The sequence below is a fragment of the Diabrotica virgifera genome, chromosome 1 (genome assembly GCF_917563875.1).
Source record: "Diabrotica virgifera virgifera chromosome 1, PGI_DIABVI_V3a".
NCBI lineage: Eukaryota > Metazoa > Arthropoda > Insecta > Coleoptera > Chrysomelidae > Diabrotica > Diabrotica virgifera.
The window spans coordinates 85,066,006-85,085,447 of record NC_065443.1 but is presented as its reverse complement, the minus strand read 5'-3'; the positions used below and the strand labels follow the sequence as shown (position 1 = coordinate 85,085,447).

The following is a 19,442-nucleotide window of genomic DNA, read 5'->3' as shown; positions in this document are numbered from 1 at the left end:
AGTTTCGACCAACCATCAACCCTGTATACTAAAATACAAGATTTAGCTATACTAATGATTCTTAACAGTAGTAGACTATTAAAAATCATTTGAACGGAAGTAGATTTTTTGATGTCAAACTACTACAATTCTGCAGGGTGTGAATATTGCTACGAAATTAATAAAAAAACGTAATTATCTTGTAAAATACCCTGTATAGTATTACAAAACCTAATATTTTAAGAAAGAAGACATCGAAGAGAATCCAAAAATGTAAAAATATATAGGCTGTCCCATTTAGAAAAAACGATGTTATAAGCAACTTTTGGTATAACCGGAAGTAGCAAAAAGAAGCAGGAAGGATTCCTTCTAAATCATTGACAGACTAAACGTAGTTCAATGTAGACCTATTCATAATAAAAAATCTCTTAATTAATGGAGTAGAGCATCATGTACCTAGTACTAATCCATTGGCATCCAATGTAAGCCAAATTGTTTAACAAATTTCACCATGTAGTTAGAACATAAATCTTGACCAGTGTTTGGCATTGTGGCTATTTAGCAAGGACAGAGAGTTCACTGATGATGGACTGATAAGTCCGAAAACGTTTTGAACGTAATCCGTTTGGATTTTTAAAAAATTTTTAGAATTTTTATTAAATATACCAACTACACTAGGGAGTTTTACTTCATGTTAATTTTATTTAACTAGATGGTATACAGCCAACCTTCGGGTATTATCCCGTTTTATTTTTTTTTATCTTATATAAACTCCATAAAACGTAGTTAATGTATTTATATGCTCGATGTTGATGTATATTGAAGCATTAAAGCGCAAAACATTTAAAAATAGCTGTATTTCAACATATTAAACTTTCCATCGCAGTTATTTACCATATTTCGAATAATACTCTAGTTATTCGTCACGAGATCATCATAAGTTAAACCTGGCACTTTTCGGACAATCTTCTCTATTTATCCATACATCAATTTCACTCTTGGCACCCACAAACAAATTTTGTACGTTTTCTATTGACCAAAATTTCGACCAATATCCATTGCCTTATCTACGTCACGCATTTAAAAATAAGTAACGACGCTGAACGACGCTTGGCGTCTTTACTAGGGTCAGTCAGTTATAATTTTGGCGGCGCGGATGCAAAAAGTATTGTACTTTTTGCATTTTTCTCAGTCGATCAAAGTTTTTCTTGTTCGATTATCTCTTTAGAGAAATCGGGACGTTTGGATAATATTTCGGTACAAATAGTTCGGTCACCTTACTCAAGAATCAACAGGTGGGATTTCGTTGAAGTAAGTTTACATAACATCTGGAATTATTCATTCTTGAAGGATGTTAAATATCTTAAACTTTTTCGTTTGAATCCAATTTTATTCACTCATTCATATTTAAGAATATTTTGAACTATTTCTGATTGCCCCGTGTATGTCCTTTTTCTTTTTATTGATTCAACATCAGTGCATGATAAAAATTAAACTGGATTTTCATCACCTAACCTTTACTGGATGCCAAACTTTTTGAACTTGGAAGGTCATATTAAATTTTTTTATCAGTGCAGTTTGATTACAGCATTTTAAACGAAGCATAACCACCATTTTTTATTAATAGTGGAGTCACTGAAGGTTTTCGTTGAACCTTCATCGATTTTCATGAAAATTGGTGAGTAGTTAGAAGATACTTCAAGGAACAAAGGTGACATGATGCCAACTGGCGCTTTTACCCTGGGGGTGGATGCCACCCCTTCTCGGGGGTGAAATTTTTTTTATTAAACTTCTAAGCCAAATTTGTTATATAAAGTTGTTAACATAAATCAATACTTTTTGAGTTATTAAATATCAAAGGTTTTATTTTTTCTTAAAAAAATGCATGTTTTAAAGCTGTTTTTCACGTATTACTCAAAAACTATAACCTTTTGTAAAAAAGCTATTATTACCAAAATTAAAGATAAAAAAAAATTTAATACACTCCCCACTTAAAGAACTAAACTAATGTTATTTCAAAGTGAGTTATGGGTAATTGAATGTATATTTTTTTCGACGAGTACTCAAATCTAAGTATTCAAGCTAACTTAACGGGAAAACGATTCATTTTATATAATATACTTGTTAAACACTTGTCAAAGTACTTCGGAATACCTATGAAATGAGCTCTCGTAGAAGTTAATAGCGTCAAAACTAAGCAAGTTATGATGAAAATAAGAGAACCCTTTCGATGTTTTTAGGAAAAAGTGAAAAATAAAACATACGCCATTAACATAGTTAATGATTTCAACAATTTTGACTGGTTTAGAATGCATATTTTTTAAAAAAGATATAATTTAAAAAAATCAGAATTTTTAAAATTATCGTACTTTTCATTTTCTTTTGATAATAACTCCAAAAATACTCAATATACGTAAAAAACCATATATAACTAAATTTTAATTTTTTCTATTCCACATACTTTATCCATTTTACTATTTCCGTAAATTAAAAAATAACCGAGATAGAAACGTTTAATATTTCAATTTTGCTGCGAGAACCATGTAACCGGGGCCATTTAACCATTTATTTTTAAAAAAGTAAGAGGTTTAAAAGACTAATTTTGACGTTTTTAATAGCTCTTGGAATCAGCTTTTAACTAGTTTTTAGGTGAACCTTATATCTTAAAAATTAACGGAGTTATTTACAAAAAAACAATAACATTTTTTGGAAAAATTTTTAAAAGATACATTTTGAAACATTTTTGGTGCATAAATTTTAATGCTATCAACTTGTTCGAGAGCTTATTTGATAGATATTTCTATGAAATTTGACAAATGTTTAATAAGTTTATGTTATAAAATGCACCATTTTCCCGGTATTTAAGCTTGAATACTTAGATTTGGGTACTCGACGAAAGAAATATACATTCAATTACCTATACCTCACTTTTAGTTAACATTGAAAGGTTTTTCTAGTAAGGAGTTTATTTGACTTTTTATTAGACTCAATTTTGATAATAATAACTTTTTTGCAAAACCTTATAGTTTTTGAGTTATTTATGAAAAATCGGTTAAAAACATACATTTTTCTCACGAAAAATTAAAATCTTCGATCTTTAATAACTCAAAAAGTTTTGATTTATTTTAATAAAGTTATATAACAAATTTTGCTTATAATTTGTCCCTCTATCGAATTGTGGGGTTATTTTTAATAAAATAATTTTCACCCCCGAGGAGGGGTGGCATCCACCCCCAGGGTAAAAGCGCAAGTTGGCACCATGTCACCTTTGTTCATTGAGATATCCTCTAACCACTCACCAATTTTCATGCAAATCGATGGAGGTTCAACGAAATCGGAGGTAATAGCTCATATCCACCTTCAGTGACTGCACTAAAAATGTAACAAGAGATCTTTCATTTCATTATTTTGGGCATTGCGCAAAAATTAAAACAACTTCGATACAATCTGCTCTACATTTTTAGGAAACGGTAAAATAGTGTCCAGTTTTCCAATATAGTGTAGTTTATATTAGTTCTTTTTAATGCATAAGTCAGTTTTATATATTATCATTGTATTTAGTATCATATTCTCATTAGATTTTGACGATCATTCTGGCCCACATCAGTTTGTTTCTTCTTCTTGATGTGACTCTCCGTGACGAATGTTTGCGATCATCATGGCAATCTTCACTTTATCTGCAGCAACGCGGAAAAACTGCACAGATGTTGTGTTGAACCAGGTTCTGAGGTTCTTTAACCAGGATGTTCTTCTTCTTCCTGGACCTCGCTTTCCAAATATTTTTCCTTGCAGGATGGCTTGTAGAAGGACATATCTGGATTCATTTCGCATAATGTGTCCAAAGTATTCCAACTTTCGAGATTTGATGGTGGTTAGTACTTTTCGGTTTTTCCCCATTCTTCTAAGGACCTCCTCATTTGTGACCCGATCAGTCCATGGGATTTTAAGAACTCTCCGATATAGCCACATCTCAAATGCTTCCAATTTTCGGCACATATCTTCGTTCAAGGTCCATGATTCAACACCATAAAAAGGACAGAGAAGACGTAGCATCTCAGCATTCTTACTTTTATACCATGAGAAAGGTTGTGGCTCTTGAAAAGGGCCCCCATACGGTTGAAGATTGATCTAGCTTTTCCGATGATCGTTCTTATCTCTTGGTTGTTGATCCATTCTTCATTTATTATGGTGCCGAGGTAGTTGTAGTGCCTCAGTCTTTCTACAGGGGTTTGGTTGATACGGAGTTGACCTTCTGTTATCCTTTTCTTGCTGAAGATCATAAGCTTTGTCTTCTTTACGTTTATATTGAGTCCATATTGTTGACTGTAATACGTGATTTTGTTCATGAGGACTTGTAGGTCTTCTAGCGTGTCAGCAAATACTATGGTGTCATCTGCATACTTAATGTTATTTAGCCGGTACCCGTTTAGTAGAATAGTTTCAGTTTGTTTACAATTCTCCTATTAACAAAAGTTCTGCTGATGTTTTGTGTACTCTTCTTCTTTGGTCCATGTTAGGTCCCTCTAGCGCTGGGGATTACATTGGTGAGTTGTTCACTGAATTCACTTATTCGGAATAGTTGTTCGGCACTGTGTATTCCTGTCCAATCAGGAATGTTCTTGACTTGATCCATGACATCTGCTATTACCTTCCAATTCTTCTGCAGTCCTCGATTTCATTTTTTATGACAAGCTGAAGGATTCTGTATCGGCACCCTCTAAGAACATATTATACCTTAGGTATAAAATTTTTATTTTGATAGTTTTCGATAACTCACGAACGGCATTTGCTCTATTCAACACAGCTTCATTGGTCTGCATTGCTAAGAACGGTGCGTATTTACGTTTCCTTATTCATTTCAAGACAAGGTAGCTTTGAAATAGGCTCAAGAACGGCGAGAAATATTAAATATTCACCAGTTATATTAAATATAACCAAAACAAATTGGATAATGAAGATTCGCTTTCCTACACCAATACGATTTAGGTTTCGCAAGATATATGTTTGTCAGTTAGCAGAAAAGAACAAGTAGAAAAACAGAATAAAAGGAGCAAGTAGAAACTTCAATTGAAGGGACCAATGCATAAACCGGGTAACTCCACTTTTTGGGCAAAATGAGTTAATCATTTATTCATGCACAGTATACAATTCTACATCTTCCAGTGCATAAACCAGCTCGATATGATTAAAAATATCAATAATAGAGCGTATAATGTGTTGCCTGCATTTTAATACTTTGCATAAACCGGTGGAGTCCTGGACTTGACTGGTTAATGCACAATGGAACTTGCAGCCTATCACCTTACCAAACCATGACCATACGTTGGACACTGAAAGGAGAAAGCTAAAAAAGAACAAATTCGAGCATTATGTCTTTGGCAACAAATTATGTGCCACAGTGTGATCAATGGTTTTATGAAGCAATCCGAAATTACCATCAAAACGTCTCACAAGACAATAAGGAAACTTCGGTATTAGAATGCAGTGACAGTGAGTAAAGGAAAATATTTCAACTCTGCACTAAAATTTAGTTGAAACTATGTTTTGGTTTATTTCATTTAATAAATTACTAAAAATTTTTTTTTTAATATGAAATTCTATTTTGTTTTATCTTTCCCCACAAAAAAAGATGAGTACTTTGCATAAACCAGTCAAGTCCAATTCTTTTTCCCCATAACTTTTTTCTTTTTTAATTTACAACTTATTATTTAAAAAAATACTGTTAACAAGATGATCTTCAAATGACAGAAAATACAAAATGTATCAGGATTTCACAGTTTTACCTCAAAATGATTTTTACTTCTCCTGAAAATTTTGCTTTATGTGACTTGACCGGTTTATGCATTGGACCCTTCAATTGTAAGTCAAATATAAGGATTAAATTTTTGAAAGCAACAAGCAGTACTTTAAAAACCTCACTATTAGCCCGATCAGGGAACGCAAAATTTTACGAAAACCTCCAAAAAAATAAAGGAAGGATGAAAATTTGGGAATAGGTAATTGAAATTGTCTATTATTATATAAGAAAAAGTTTACAATTCTACATCCCCTTCATTTTACAAAAATTGGAAAATCCGGGGTGAAAAATTTTTTCTCGGGGTGAAAAAATATACGTTTAAAATAAGTCCGGAATTGGATAAAATGACTAATTCTAAGTAACTTATGTTCTATAGAGTTTTTTACTAAGTCAATACTTTTCGAGTTATTTGCAAGTGAATGTTTTCATTTTTAACCAAAAAAAATTTCAAGCAATTCCAAAAACCTATAACTAATCCGTTTGCATTAATGTAGTATCAAAGACCCTCGAAACTCCAGGAGCGCCTTTCATTGACCTTGGAAACCAGGTGCTCCGGGAGTCGGTTCTGGTGACATATTCGTGTTTAGCGACCTCAGAAAACCCTCCAGTAATTCATTTGCATCAACTAAATGCTGAAAACCATCGAAACTCTAGAAGATGATGTCCCGTGCAGTGGCCCTGACCATCACGTCCTCCGGAGGTCAATTCTGATGGCATATTCGTGTTTAACGATCCCAAAAACCCATGAGTAATCTGTGTATATCAATTTAATGCCGAAAACCCTCGAGACTCTAGAAGATGACGTCCGTTGAAGGTCAAGGTCAAAGTAAAGGTCGCCATTGGATAGCCAGGAAAAATCCTAGACTACTAGTACTTTTCCTTGATCCAAACTTATACATGCTGCCAGATAACTAGTAACTCAGGGAATTGGAATACCTAGTAAATCTCATAATTTTCCGAGTTTGTGCCTCTATATCTTGAAAATCCTTCATACGATTGAGTTGTGCCTATGAGAACTTTTTATCAGGATGCTTCAAAGAGTATTTTCCCAAAGTATGAACGAAATCCACTGGGACCTGATTTCCATAAGGTTTGTACGGGGTACTAATTTAGTGCAGTCACTGAAGGTTTTCACCTCCGATTTCGTTGAACCTCCATCGATTTTCATGAAAATTGGTGAGTAGTTAGAGGATACCTCATGGAACAAAGGTGACATGATGCCAACTTGTGCTTTTACCCTGGGGGTGGATGCCACCCCTTCTCGCCTGTGAAAATTATTTTATTAAAAATAATACCATATATCGATAGAGGGACAAATTATAAGGACAAAATATAAATCAATACTTTTTGAGTTATTTAAGATCAAAGATTTTCTTTTTTCGTAAAAAATGCATGTTTTAAAGCTGTTTTTCACATATAATTGAAAAACTATAAGCTTTTACAAAAAAGTTATTATTACCAAAATTAAAGATAATAAAAAATTTAATACACTCCTTAAAGAATTAAACTAATGTTAATTCAAAGTGAGTTATGGGTAATTGAATGTAAATTTTTTTCGGCGAGTACCCTAATCTAAGTATTCAAGCTTAAATAATGCACTTGTCAAAGTAATTTGGAATACCTATCAAATGAGCTCCAGAAGTTAATAGCCTCAAAATTAAGCAAGTTACATATCGTCGTCGTCACGGCAAAACTCACTAAGTCCACTTTTGTCAAAATTGAGTTAGTGTCCTGATCGATTCACGATATCAATTTTCATAGTCTGGCAGAAACAACAAAGTCCTAGAAAGGACGTAGAGATGGTTGCCTAAACCACTGAACATGCATAAGTCCAAAATGACTGTTATTTTGGACTTAGTGACTTTTTTCGTGATGACGATATGATGAAAATCAGAGAACCCTTTCGAATTTTTTAGGAAAAAGTGAAAAATAAAACCTACGCCATTTCCACAAAAATTAAGATTTATAGTAATCCTTACAAAAATTTCTTTATATTAGTTTAAGTAATTATTTCAACAATTTTGACCGGTTTAGAATGCATATTTTTTTAAAAAAGGTATAATTTAAAAAAATCAGAATTTTTAAAATTATCGTAATTTTCATTTTCTTTTGATAATAACTCCAAAAATACTCAATATGCCTACGTAAAAAATGATATATACAGTCGAACCCGCTTATTGGAATAGCCTTTGTGCAAGGCAAAAATATTCTTATAACCGGGATATTCTAATAACCGATCATTGGTGGCTAGTCGAAATAAGTGTTACCGGATATACGTAATAATATTATTTACATACTATGCCAATTTTATTACATACTATGCCAATATGTATATCATATATGTACCTACATAATCAGTGTATGTAAATGGTTTTAGGTCTTTTTACGTCAATATTACAGTAGTGTAACTAGTACTTATCTATGTATGTGTTAAATACCAAATTACATTACATGTATGTGAATGAATACATATTAGGTAATTAATATGAAATGTATGCAATATGTAGATATGTAAATATTTTCCTATTAAAATGCATATATAACAAAATTACTTTTTTTTTCTTGAGAAATTATTGGTAATTATAGCTTTTTCGTTGTTAATACGTGTGGTCATCCTTAATCCATAATCCATTGGTTGAATAGAAGTTTTATTGGCGTCAAGAAATGGATTGTTACAGTCTTGTTCTTTTCCCTTCTTTTCGAATTTAACAAAGCCATAATTCCCATCTTGCAAACAAGTAGGTACTCTCTGAGTGAATTCTAAATAAACTGCTTCTAACAATTTTATAACAGGCAACAGTGCCTTTGTGTAGACAAATAAAAATTATTTTATGACCCATGCATTTGTCGGCCATGCTAAAGATCGAATTGGTATTCGTAACAAAGTAATAAATATTTATTATCCTAATAATATCTAATCCAGCACTACAGGCCGTTGACGACAAACCATAATACCAAACATAATTTAAATTTTTAGTAAATTGTAAAAAAAAATATTCTTTGACCTGCAAAATATGCTAATAAGCGGTATTATCTAGTTATATCCTATTCCAATAAACAGATAAATTTATTAAGGAGTAAATGGAAATGTTTCGGGAACTTGAATTTATATTCCATAAACCGGGATATTCCTATAACAGGGATTCTAATAAGCGGGTTTGACTGTATTCAAATTTTAGTTTTTTCTGTATCAAATATTTTACCTTTTCTACTATTTCTGTAGGGTAAAAAATAACCCAGATAGAAACGTTTAAAGCTTAAATTTTGCTGCGAAAGCCATTTACCGGGGCCATTTAACCTTTTTTTAAGTAAGGGGTTTAAAAGAATAAATTTAACGTGGTTTAATATTCCTTAAAATTAACTTTCACACGATTTTTAGGTGAACTTGATATCGTAAAAATTAACGGAGTTATTAAAAAAATGGGCCGGCGTAGCCGAGTGGTAGTGTACTAGGCTAGCGTGCCGGTGGTCCGGAGTTCAAATCCTACCGCCGGCGCCGGCAAGAACAACTAGACATTTTTAAAATGTTTATAGGCCCCAGGTCGACTCAGCCTGAATAAAATGAGTACCTTGGGTCAAACCAGGGGTAATAATAGGCGGTTGAAGCGTAGCACTGGCCCTGTTACCTTCCTTGTATACCGTAGGCCCTAGATATAGCAGACTACCCTGCTATACTCCCAAAGCCACGTGAGCGGTATAAAACGGGAGACTATTATTATATTAAAAAAAAAACAACAACGTTTTTTGGAAAACTTTTAAAAGATAAATTTTGAAACATTTTTGGAGCATAAATTTTAATGCTATCAACTTGTTCGGGGGCTCATTTGATAGCTATTTGTATAGTAAAGAACTTTGACAAATGTTTAATCAGTTTATGTTATAAAATGCATAATTTTCCCTTTATTTAATCTTGAATATGTACTTAGATTTGGGTTCTCGCCGAAACAAATATACATTCAGTTACCTATAACTCACCTTTAGTTACCATTAAAAGGTTTTTTTAGTAAGGAGTTTATTTCATTTTTTATTAGCTTCAATTTTGGTACTAATAACTTTTTTGTAAAAATTTATAGTTTTTGAGTTATTTATGAAAAATGGGTTATAAACATGAATGTTTCTCACGAAAAACTAAAATTTTTGATCTTCAATAATTCAAAAGGTTTTGTTTTATTTTAATAACTTTATATAACAAATTTTGCTTAGAATCTGTTCCTCTATCGAATTATGGGATTATTTTTAATAAAATAATTTTCACCCCCGAGAAGGAATGGCATCCACCCCTAGGGTAAAAGCACAAGTTGGCACCATGTCACTGTATGTTCTTTGAGATATCCTCTAACCATTCACCAATTCTCATGCAGATAGATGGAGGTTCAACGAAATCGGAGGTAATAGCTCATATTCACCTTCAGTGACTGCACTAATTCATTCTTAAATCTATTTGCAATTCGACTACAATTAAAGGACTATTTTTAATAGTATGAGTAAGGCAGCAGATTAGTCCTGTTTAGACCACAAACAATATTATTAAGGTGATTTAAAACAATCAGAAAATATTGGCGGCTTCTTTTTATAGTTGTACCGAATATTTGAGGTACCAAATTTAGGCGAAAGGTTGATTGCGGGAATTAGTAGATACAATAATTAAATGATGAATGTAACAATTTTTCCACTTACAGCGAAGTGATTGTTGTCCGTTTTGGTTTTTATTTATTTATTTGTCTGAGGAAATCAGTCTTCATTGATCTATATTGGTTATATAGTTGGTTATATGCATAGGCGTAACCAGGGGGGGGGGTTTTGGGGGTAATAATCCCCCCCATTGGGATGTACTTTGAGCTCTATACGCTTAACACCATACCCCTCAGAGACCTTCCAGTAGTTGTAACCCCTCCTTTCCAGTAGTTGTAACCCCCCTTAGAATCATTCTGGTTACGCCTATGGTTATATGACTTGAAATCTTTCCGCATTTTTTACTTCGATCTTCCAATTTCAAATTTTCCGCTCGGCATTTTTCGGGAAATTTCTCTTTTTTTGGAATTATCTTATTGGTACCTAGTTCTGGAACGAGAAAAAAGTAGGGGAAAATGGTAAGGTTAAAATTATTATAAGTAAACCAATTCAAACATACTACACCGAACTGTAGAAAATAAAACAAAACGCTTCAAAGGAAATAGCTACAATAACAAGTTAAAAAAGTAATAATGTAAAAAAGATTAAACACCGATAACTCTTCTTAACGCCATTTATAAACTACTTACAAAAATTCCAACAAATAATTTACAATTTGATTGTAAGATAAAAAAATATAAAAAAAAAATTTAAGAAACGCTTTTCTTTAGTTACGAGTGACTAAAATTAAAAATAGTATAACAAAATCAACCAAAAAGCAAAAAATAAAAAAAATTGAAAAAATCTAACACATTCGTCAAAGAAAAGCGTGGCGCGTCTTCATCGAATAAACGGTTTTCGCCCCACGCTTTTCTTTAACGAATGTGTAAGATTTTTCAATTTTTTTTATTTTTTGCTTTTTGGTTTATTTTTTTATACTATTTTTAATTTTAGTCACTCATAACTAAAGAAAAGCGTTTCTTAAAAAAATTTTTTATATTTTTTTATTTTTTACTTTTTAGTCTTACACTTTTCAAACATTAAAATATATCGTCATGTTTATTAAAATATGTATAAAACATATGATGTACTAACATGAAAAGTAGTCGGAATCGGCAAAAAATTTGAAACTTTATTGTTTATTTATGAAGTATAGCGTAAACAATTAACGTAAAAAGTGAAATTATGTATAGTTCATATCATTAGCTATAATCCGTAAAAGTTCCAAGTTTTTACATTGTACAAAACGAGAGAATTTTAGCATTTTCCATTAAAATCGTTTTTTTTTATTTAAACAATTAACAAACATAAAAACAATTTTTTTTATTGACTATTCGTGAATTGTTCCCTCGAATGCATATGTCTGCAAATTTTCATTAATTTGCATTGGAGAAAAGGCAGTTAAATTAACGTCTAAAGATTTGACTATTTGCAAACTATTGAACTAAATAAAAGCGTTTAAAAAAAGAACAAACTGAGTTTAGAAAACGCTTTAGAATAAGTTACTATGGGAGGCTATTATTAAGTTTCATCTATTTGCTCATATTCTTTTCCATTATTACCTTGTAGGTTTTGTTTGTCAGTATGTTGTCAATGAGGTTGATTATCTTTCTGTTGTAGAGGATAATACAGGCTAATTGAGATGTTAATCCCTGTATCCAATCCAAATCCAAACAGTATCGTATGCTACTGTTAGATCTATGAATTCTGCAGCTGTTGTTTGTTTCTATTGAACATTAGCTTATATAAAAGTTGTTAGTGATAAGACTTGGACCGTACAGCTTCGATGAGGGCGAAAGCCTGCTTTTTCATGGGGATATTTTCAAGTATCTAGCTACGCTTTCCTGACTACACAATGGTTGACCCAAATGAAGAAGAGCTTATATCGGTACTATGGTCGTACCTCAACACAATATGGACAAATTAAAAATCAATTAATCTCTATTTTCCAACCCTTGTTATTAGAATATTCAGTTACGCCTCCTAAATCCTGATCGATATAACATCAGATAGGAGAATAATTGTAGCATTTTACAAAATTTTTCTAACAACGTGGACAGCCGGTTGTGAAGGATTTTAACAACTCACAACGTCTGTCTAGCTACGTAACTGCTTCTAGCTTACTATTTACAAGAATATTAATCCTCTTTGGTTATATCATGCATGCCAAACGGCCCAGGAAAAAACCGAGAAAAACAAAGGTAGCGAGCAATCGCCAACCACAAAAACTGGCACAGTGGAGATTATTGTAATGTTTATTTTAATTTATTTGCAGTCTTCTTAGCACCTATTTTAATTTATTTACATTGTTCCAACACTAACACTAAAAACACAATTAATTTATAACATTTGTTTACTTATAGACGGAGAGCTAGAGGCGAGAAATCATCGTCATAAGTAATATGGAGTTTGGCATGTGAAATGTGTCTATTGTATATTGATAACTATGACCCCTTTCAGGCTGACACCTCAGTGGATACAGGAAGTAGCAATAAGGGATGAAAGGGGAAAGTTGGTGCAGTCATTAAATGTTTTCACCTTCTATTTTGTTAAACCTCCATCGATTTGCATGAAAATTGGTGAGTAGTTAGAGCATAACTCAAGAAACAAAACTGATATGGTGCCAACGTGCGCTTTTACCCTGGGGGTGGATGCCACCCCTTCTCGGGGGTGAAAACTATTTTATTAAAAATAACCCCACTAATCGATAGAGGGACAAATTTTAAGGAAAATTTGTTACTTCTAATTATTAAAATAAATCAATACTTTTTGAGTTATTAAAGATCAAAGATTTGAATTTTTCGTGAAATAAATGCATGATATAAAGCGGTTTTTCGTGAATAATTCAAAAACTGTAAGTTTTATCAAAATAGTTATGATTACCAAAATTGAAGATAATAAAAAATAAAAGAGATTTATTATTCGAAGAACCTTTGAGAATTAATAAAAATGAGTTATAGGTGATGGAATGTATATTTTTTCGGCTAGTACCCAAATCTAAGTATTCAAGCTCAAATAACGGGAAAACGGTGCATTTTATAAAATATATTTACTGAACACTTGTCAAAGTACTCAAGAATACCTATCAAGTGAGCTCCAGATGAAGTTTATAACATCAAAGCTAAGCAAGTGATGATGAAAATAAGAGAACCCTTTCGAGTTTTTAGGAAAAAGTGAAAATTAAAACATACGCTATTTAAATATTTATTTTGAAATTTGTTAACAGAATAATTTTTAAAGGAATTTCGGGAATGAAGTTAGGATTATAATTTATTATCAAGTTCGTTTTATTACAATTTAAATATAACAAGTTAAAAATGCGAGCATTATTATAACGAAAACTTTGTTTTTTATGTATTTAAATTCCTAATATGGAAAATTGCTATTATGAAAAGTTGTTTAGAATTAAAAATTATGTTTAATGTGCAATTATATCCTACTATTTAAATATTGTGAGCTATAAAGGCACTTGAGCGAATGAGTGAATTTCTTGAGCGAAATTCATATTTTTTACACATCGACTAAAATCGATACAATTTTATATAATTGTTTATGATTGCATCTTGGATTTTAGACCGTGTAGATCTTTTTATGAAGAATAATTTTTGTTCGTAAAATTAATAATAAAAGAGTTATAAATGAAAATGATGATTGGTAGGTATCTCTAATTTGAGAAAAAAATTAAATATTTTCTTTTTATTAGAAGAATGTAGATAATAGTTACATTATTATAATAATTATTAATTATTTAATTATAATAATAACAACTATTGCATATATTAGAACACAATTTTTAGTTCCAAACAATTTTAATTTTTCGTAGTAACAATAATTTACAACAGTGTGAAAAAAAGGTATTTTAATCTTGAGCCAAATTCATATTTTTTAAAATACCTCCTATAATATAGATAAAATTTTCTATCTGATGATTGGATCATAGGTATTAGACGATGCAGAACTTTTTATGAATTATAACTTTATTTCGTAAGATTAAAAATAAAAAAGTGTCCCATAATATATGTGTCCAACTTAAGTAGACACACTGTATATTATACAATATAATATACATAATACATAAATCATTGGGTAGACAGCACCAAAAATTTGTAACTTGCCATTTAAGATTACTTACATTAAAATTAATAAGTACTATTATTTATTTGATATTTCAATTCTTTTACAGTTTATATGAAGTAATATATTTTTGAAATAATATGAAATTTTCGTTGACATTTCTCGAAGATGGTTTGACATATCGAAATGCCGTTTAAAGATTTGGATTCAGGAGATAAAACTACATTGACATCGGTACATAAGCTCCAGATATTGCAGGGGTGGCAACGCAGGAACGAACGAACGGACTTTGCGAATTTATAAACGAAATCAAAATTTTCGTTGAAAATACTATTTATTTTTCACTTTCGTTGTCACATTAACTAAAATCGCTATCATAATTATTTTCATCACTTTCGCTATTATGAATATCATCATCAGCTTGCTCATCATCCATCTCATCGTCTGTTTCATTCTCAAAAATAATATCTCTAACAATCTCTGGCATTTGAGGCCCTTCAAACCATTTGAATTTATATGTGTTATCTTCAGCAAGTTCCCAACCATTTTGTTCAATAACCAGATCTGTTGGATCTTTTTTATAGGCGTTCAACCAAATACTTGTAATGTATCGTGCTCGCAAAAGATGTTGATATAGCTCAGATCGAGATGGATATATTCAATGCAAACGCCGACTCCGAAATGACAGTAGCAAGTACCTATACAATAGCGTCAATTTAAGAGCACATGCATGAAGTTACGAATGATAAAAAGAACATATTATTATTAATTAAATGTATGTTACTAAAATATTATTTTTATCTTATTTCGATATTTGATTGAATTTTTTCTATCGATATAAACTTAGTGGCGGTTCTAGCCAGGGCAGGGGGGCAGCTGCCCCCCTTCAGTTTTTACAGTACTTTTGTACTATAATTTTCGATAAAATGGCACGTTATCTTGTTTATTCAGCGGTTGTGTTCCCTTGCCCCCCACTTTTTTGGTCTAGAACCGCCCCTGTATAAATGAATATGTACAGAAACTGAGGGTGTCCAATAATGGGCACATTTGACATAATATTCAAATACATTTTTGGTATATTTTATATAAATGTCTTAAAACAATTTTAAAAACTTATATAAATAATATAATAATTAAGCTCCAAATTTTTGGAGCCTAAACTTTGAAAAATGTTTGTAGCATAATGTTTAATTGTATCAACTTTTCCGGGAGCTCATTTGATACATATTTCCAAGTACTTTGACAAGTGTTCAGTAAATATATTTTATAAAATGCACCGTGTTCCCGTTATTTGAGCTTGAATACATAGATTTGGGTACTAGCCGAAAAAAAAAACATTCCATCACCTATAACTCACTTTTTATTAATTCTCAAAGGTTTTTCGAATAAGAAATCTCTTTTATTTTTTATTATCTTCAATTTTGGTAATCATAACTATTTTGATAAAACTTACAGTTTTTGAATTATTCACGAAAAACCGCTTTATATCATGCATTTATTTCACGAAAAATTCAAATCTTTGATCTTTAATAACTCAAAAAGTATTGATTTATTTTAATAATTAGAGGTAATAAATTTTGCTTAAAATTTGTCCCTCTATCGATTAGTGGGGTTATTTTTAATAAAATAGTTTTCACCTCTGAGAAAGGGTGGCATCCACCCCCAGGGTAAAAGCGCACGTTGGCACCATATCAGTTTTATTTCTTGAGGTATGTTCTAACTACTCACCAATTTTCATGTAAATCGATGGAGGTTTAACAAAATAGGAGGTGAAAACCTTTAATGACTGCGTTAATTTCCCCTTTCATCCCTTATTGCTACTCCCTGTATCCACTGAGGTGTCAGCCCGAAAGGGGTCGTAATTATCAACATACAATAGACACATTTCACATGCCAAACTCCATATTACTTATGACGATGATTTCTCGCCTCTAGCTCTTAGACTATTAACAGTGCAAATTTATTTTGTCGAATGTCTGTAAAATATAAATTTCTCGACGCGCCGTTAAGTCTTGCTTCGAACGTTCGAATCGTTTGACCAGCTTTAAGCCAGCTTCTGAGTTTCTGATAAAGCGTTTCTGAGTCCCTCGAGACGTCAGAACATCATAGAACTTCATTAGAATCAGAGATCAGCGGCGTAGCAAAGGCTTGGGCAAAGCTAACGTAAACTAAAACTGTGAAGAAAGACAAAGTATGGAATATCTTATCACTATCACTTATCACATACCAAAAATATCTTTACACCGACATAAAAAAATTGTCGAAATTTTAACCAAACGATAGATCAAATTTAGTGCAGAATCTACTGGATATAGATATAAATCTTGAAAGAATAGAATGGTAAATACAATTTAAAGGGAAAATCCTAGCTGGCTGTATACCATAGTTATAAAGACTTACATAGGAGTAAAAACTTCAATTTGTATGGTGATATAAAAATTTTTATTAAAACTTTTTAAAAAAGTGTCGTCCAAATGGAGTAAAACAACAGAATGTTTTCGATCTGATGCAGATCATCCTCAGTGCATTCATTAAAGTAAATGAAACTAGCACACTAGTTGTAATGGTGACATCAAAATATATGGTTTTATGTAAACATTTGTAGTATGTAACTAAATTGACTCTTAAATTTATTTTGGTCTGTGTCATTCGAACCGACAAGAACTTAGTGTTTAATTCGCGCAAGGAAGCCATGTTGCTCTTTAAGTATTTAATAATACTCTAATACCATTGACATAGGGACAATTTAATTACTCATTTTTAGAGACAATTTAATAATTAGAACTCACACGATGATATTAATATTATGAGTAGAACATCAATAGGATCACAGGAAACATACGCAGAGTTAAAGACGCAAACAAAATGGCTAGGTCTGGAAATTAACACAAAAAAAAACAAAAATAATGATACACACGAGAAGAAATATAGTCCCACAAAACATTATACATGCAGATGACATTGAAACGGTTGGAAAGTTTACATACCTGGGAGTAGAACTATATGCCGACGGATCAGAAGATGGAGAAATACTAAAGAGAATAACGCAGGAAAACAGAGCTTATTTTGCCCTCTCCCATATATTTGGGTCTAAAAATGTCCACTGAAATACAAAGATGAGAATCTATAAAACCTTAATTCAACCATTATCATGCTATGGCAGTGAAGCATGGGTCCTGAAAGAAACATCCAAAAACAAACTAGACACATTCGAAAGGAAAGTACTAAGGAGAATACTAGGACCTATGAGGGAAAATGGAATCTTCAGAAGCCGATACAACAACGAGCTTTATCACCTTTATAAGGAAACACCCCTGTTAGACTTCATTAGAATACAAAGATTGCATTGGGCCGGACATGTGATAAGAATGGGAGAGGCTAGGCTACCAAAAAGAGCACTGAATGCTAGAATGCAGAAAAAGAGACCGGTTGGAAAGCCAAGAAAGCGCTGGGAAGACAGCGACGCACAAGCCCTTTTAGGAGCCCGTGTATGGAGAAGAGCAGCCACAGACAAGCAAGGATGGAGGTAAAAAACAAAGGAGGCCAAGGCTCAATTTCGGCTGTAGTGCCGTAGAAGAGAAAGAAGAAGACATAATATTAGGTTTAATATTTTCCAAGATCTTGTAGATTTTTGATTTTAGGATAAGGAATTTTTAGTAATGTCGAGAAGAAATTATTTCATACATAAAACAAGTGCGAGATTTTGCAAAATGTCTATTTATTTTTTAAGAAAATTCCAGACTATTCATTTTTCTTTTTTAATAATTACCATATTTTTTCCCAATTATTAAAGCAAATTTATTATTTTTTTCAGATACCCCTGTTTCCCCGTTGTCACATTCTGACTTAAGTTGGAGTCCAACAAAAAAGTCCGTTTTTCTGTGTTAGTGTCGTCCCCCGATATGGATCACGATGATGACGAGGGAGTTGGTTTCATCAGGCCCAGCCACTACCTCAAGAGCCCTACCATAGCTGAACAACAAGCGATGGCTTTGCTCCAGATTCCCAAGAAAACTGACAGAGAAGGGAGCATTTCTTCCAATGTTAGTGATATGGATATTCCCATCTATTCCACCGAACAATTGACCACTTCGTTGAAGAGGGAACCCCATGGGGTAAGTAATTTTTAATATAATATATAGTTTAAATTAGTTTTTTTAATTACGTGATCAGCAATATTGCTTAAATTTACTTAAAAGGGCTCAGGAAATTAAATGTTTTGTAAGTATAAAGACATATTACGTAAATTCTAATCTAAGTTTCACAAAATAAATATACATAATATTTAACTATAACAAACAAGAGTAAAAAACCGCTATTCCCCGTAAAAATGAGTGGTGCACACAATATTCCAGCTACAAAAGAGCTGATATGAATATTACGTGGCGCTATAACGTATTTTCATTTTGATGGAAAATAAAATTCTAGTTTTATTATAAAATATTTTTCCATAATATTTGCTAAATTTGAAGTTAAACGCGCCACAAAAGGATAGCTTTTACACATTTTGCATTTGAAGCTCTTTTGTGGCGCGTTTTACTTCAAATTTAGCAAATATTATGGAAAAATCTTAAATAAAACTAGAATTTTATTTTCCATCAAAATGAAAATACATTATCGCGCCACGTAATATTCACATCAGCTCTTTTGTAGCTGGAATATTGTGTGCACCACTCATTTTTACGGGGAATAGCGGTTTTTTACTCTTGTATCAGGAGTTTTTCAAAGTTATTTATAAATTAAATGTATGAAGTAAGTTGAATGCAATGTTTATCGAATACACGTTAAGCTTTATAAATAGTGTCGCATGTAGGGATATTATGCGCCACTGGCGAGAACTTCCGTTCTTTGGTAATAAGTTTTTAACGTACACCATACAAAAAACACCGCTAACTTACATTATTATGCTTACAATTGGATTTTTCCATGTTTTTTTTTCAAAAAAATTTATTGGTTTTTTAACCTTAACTTTTTTATTTTT

At 31.9% G+C, this 19,442-nt stretch overlaps 1 protein-coding gene across 1 annotated transcript in view; it reads left to right on the top strand.

Annotated features, from left to right (window-relative positions):
- Positions 1–1,104: 1,104 nt before the first annotated feature.
- The window catches only part of LOC114335725 (solute carrier family 2, facilitated glucose transporter member 1), a 508,422-nt gene continuing 490,084 nt past the window's right edge, over positions 1,105–19,442 (top strand). The window contains exons 1-2 of the mRNA XM_050657344.1: positions 1,105–1,290; positions 18,276–18,576. Of these exons, the coding sequence (XP_050513301.1) occupies positions 18,364–18,576 (213 nt within the window). The 5' untranslated portion in view covers positions 1,105–1,290; positions 18,276–18,363. The remainder of the gene's footprint in view (positions 1,291–18,275; positions 18,577–19,442) is intronic.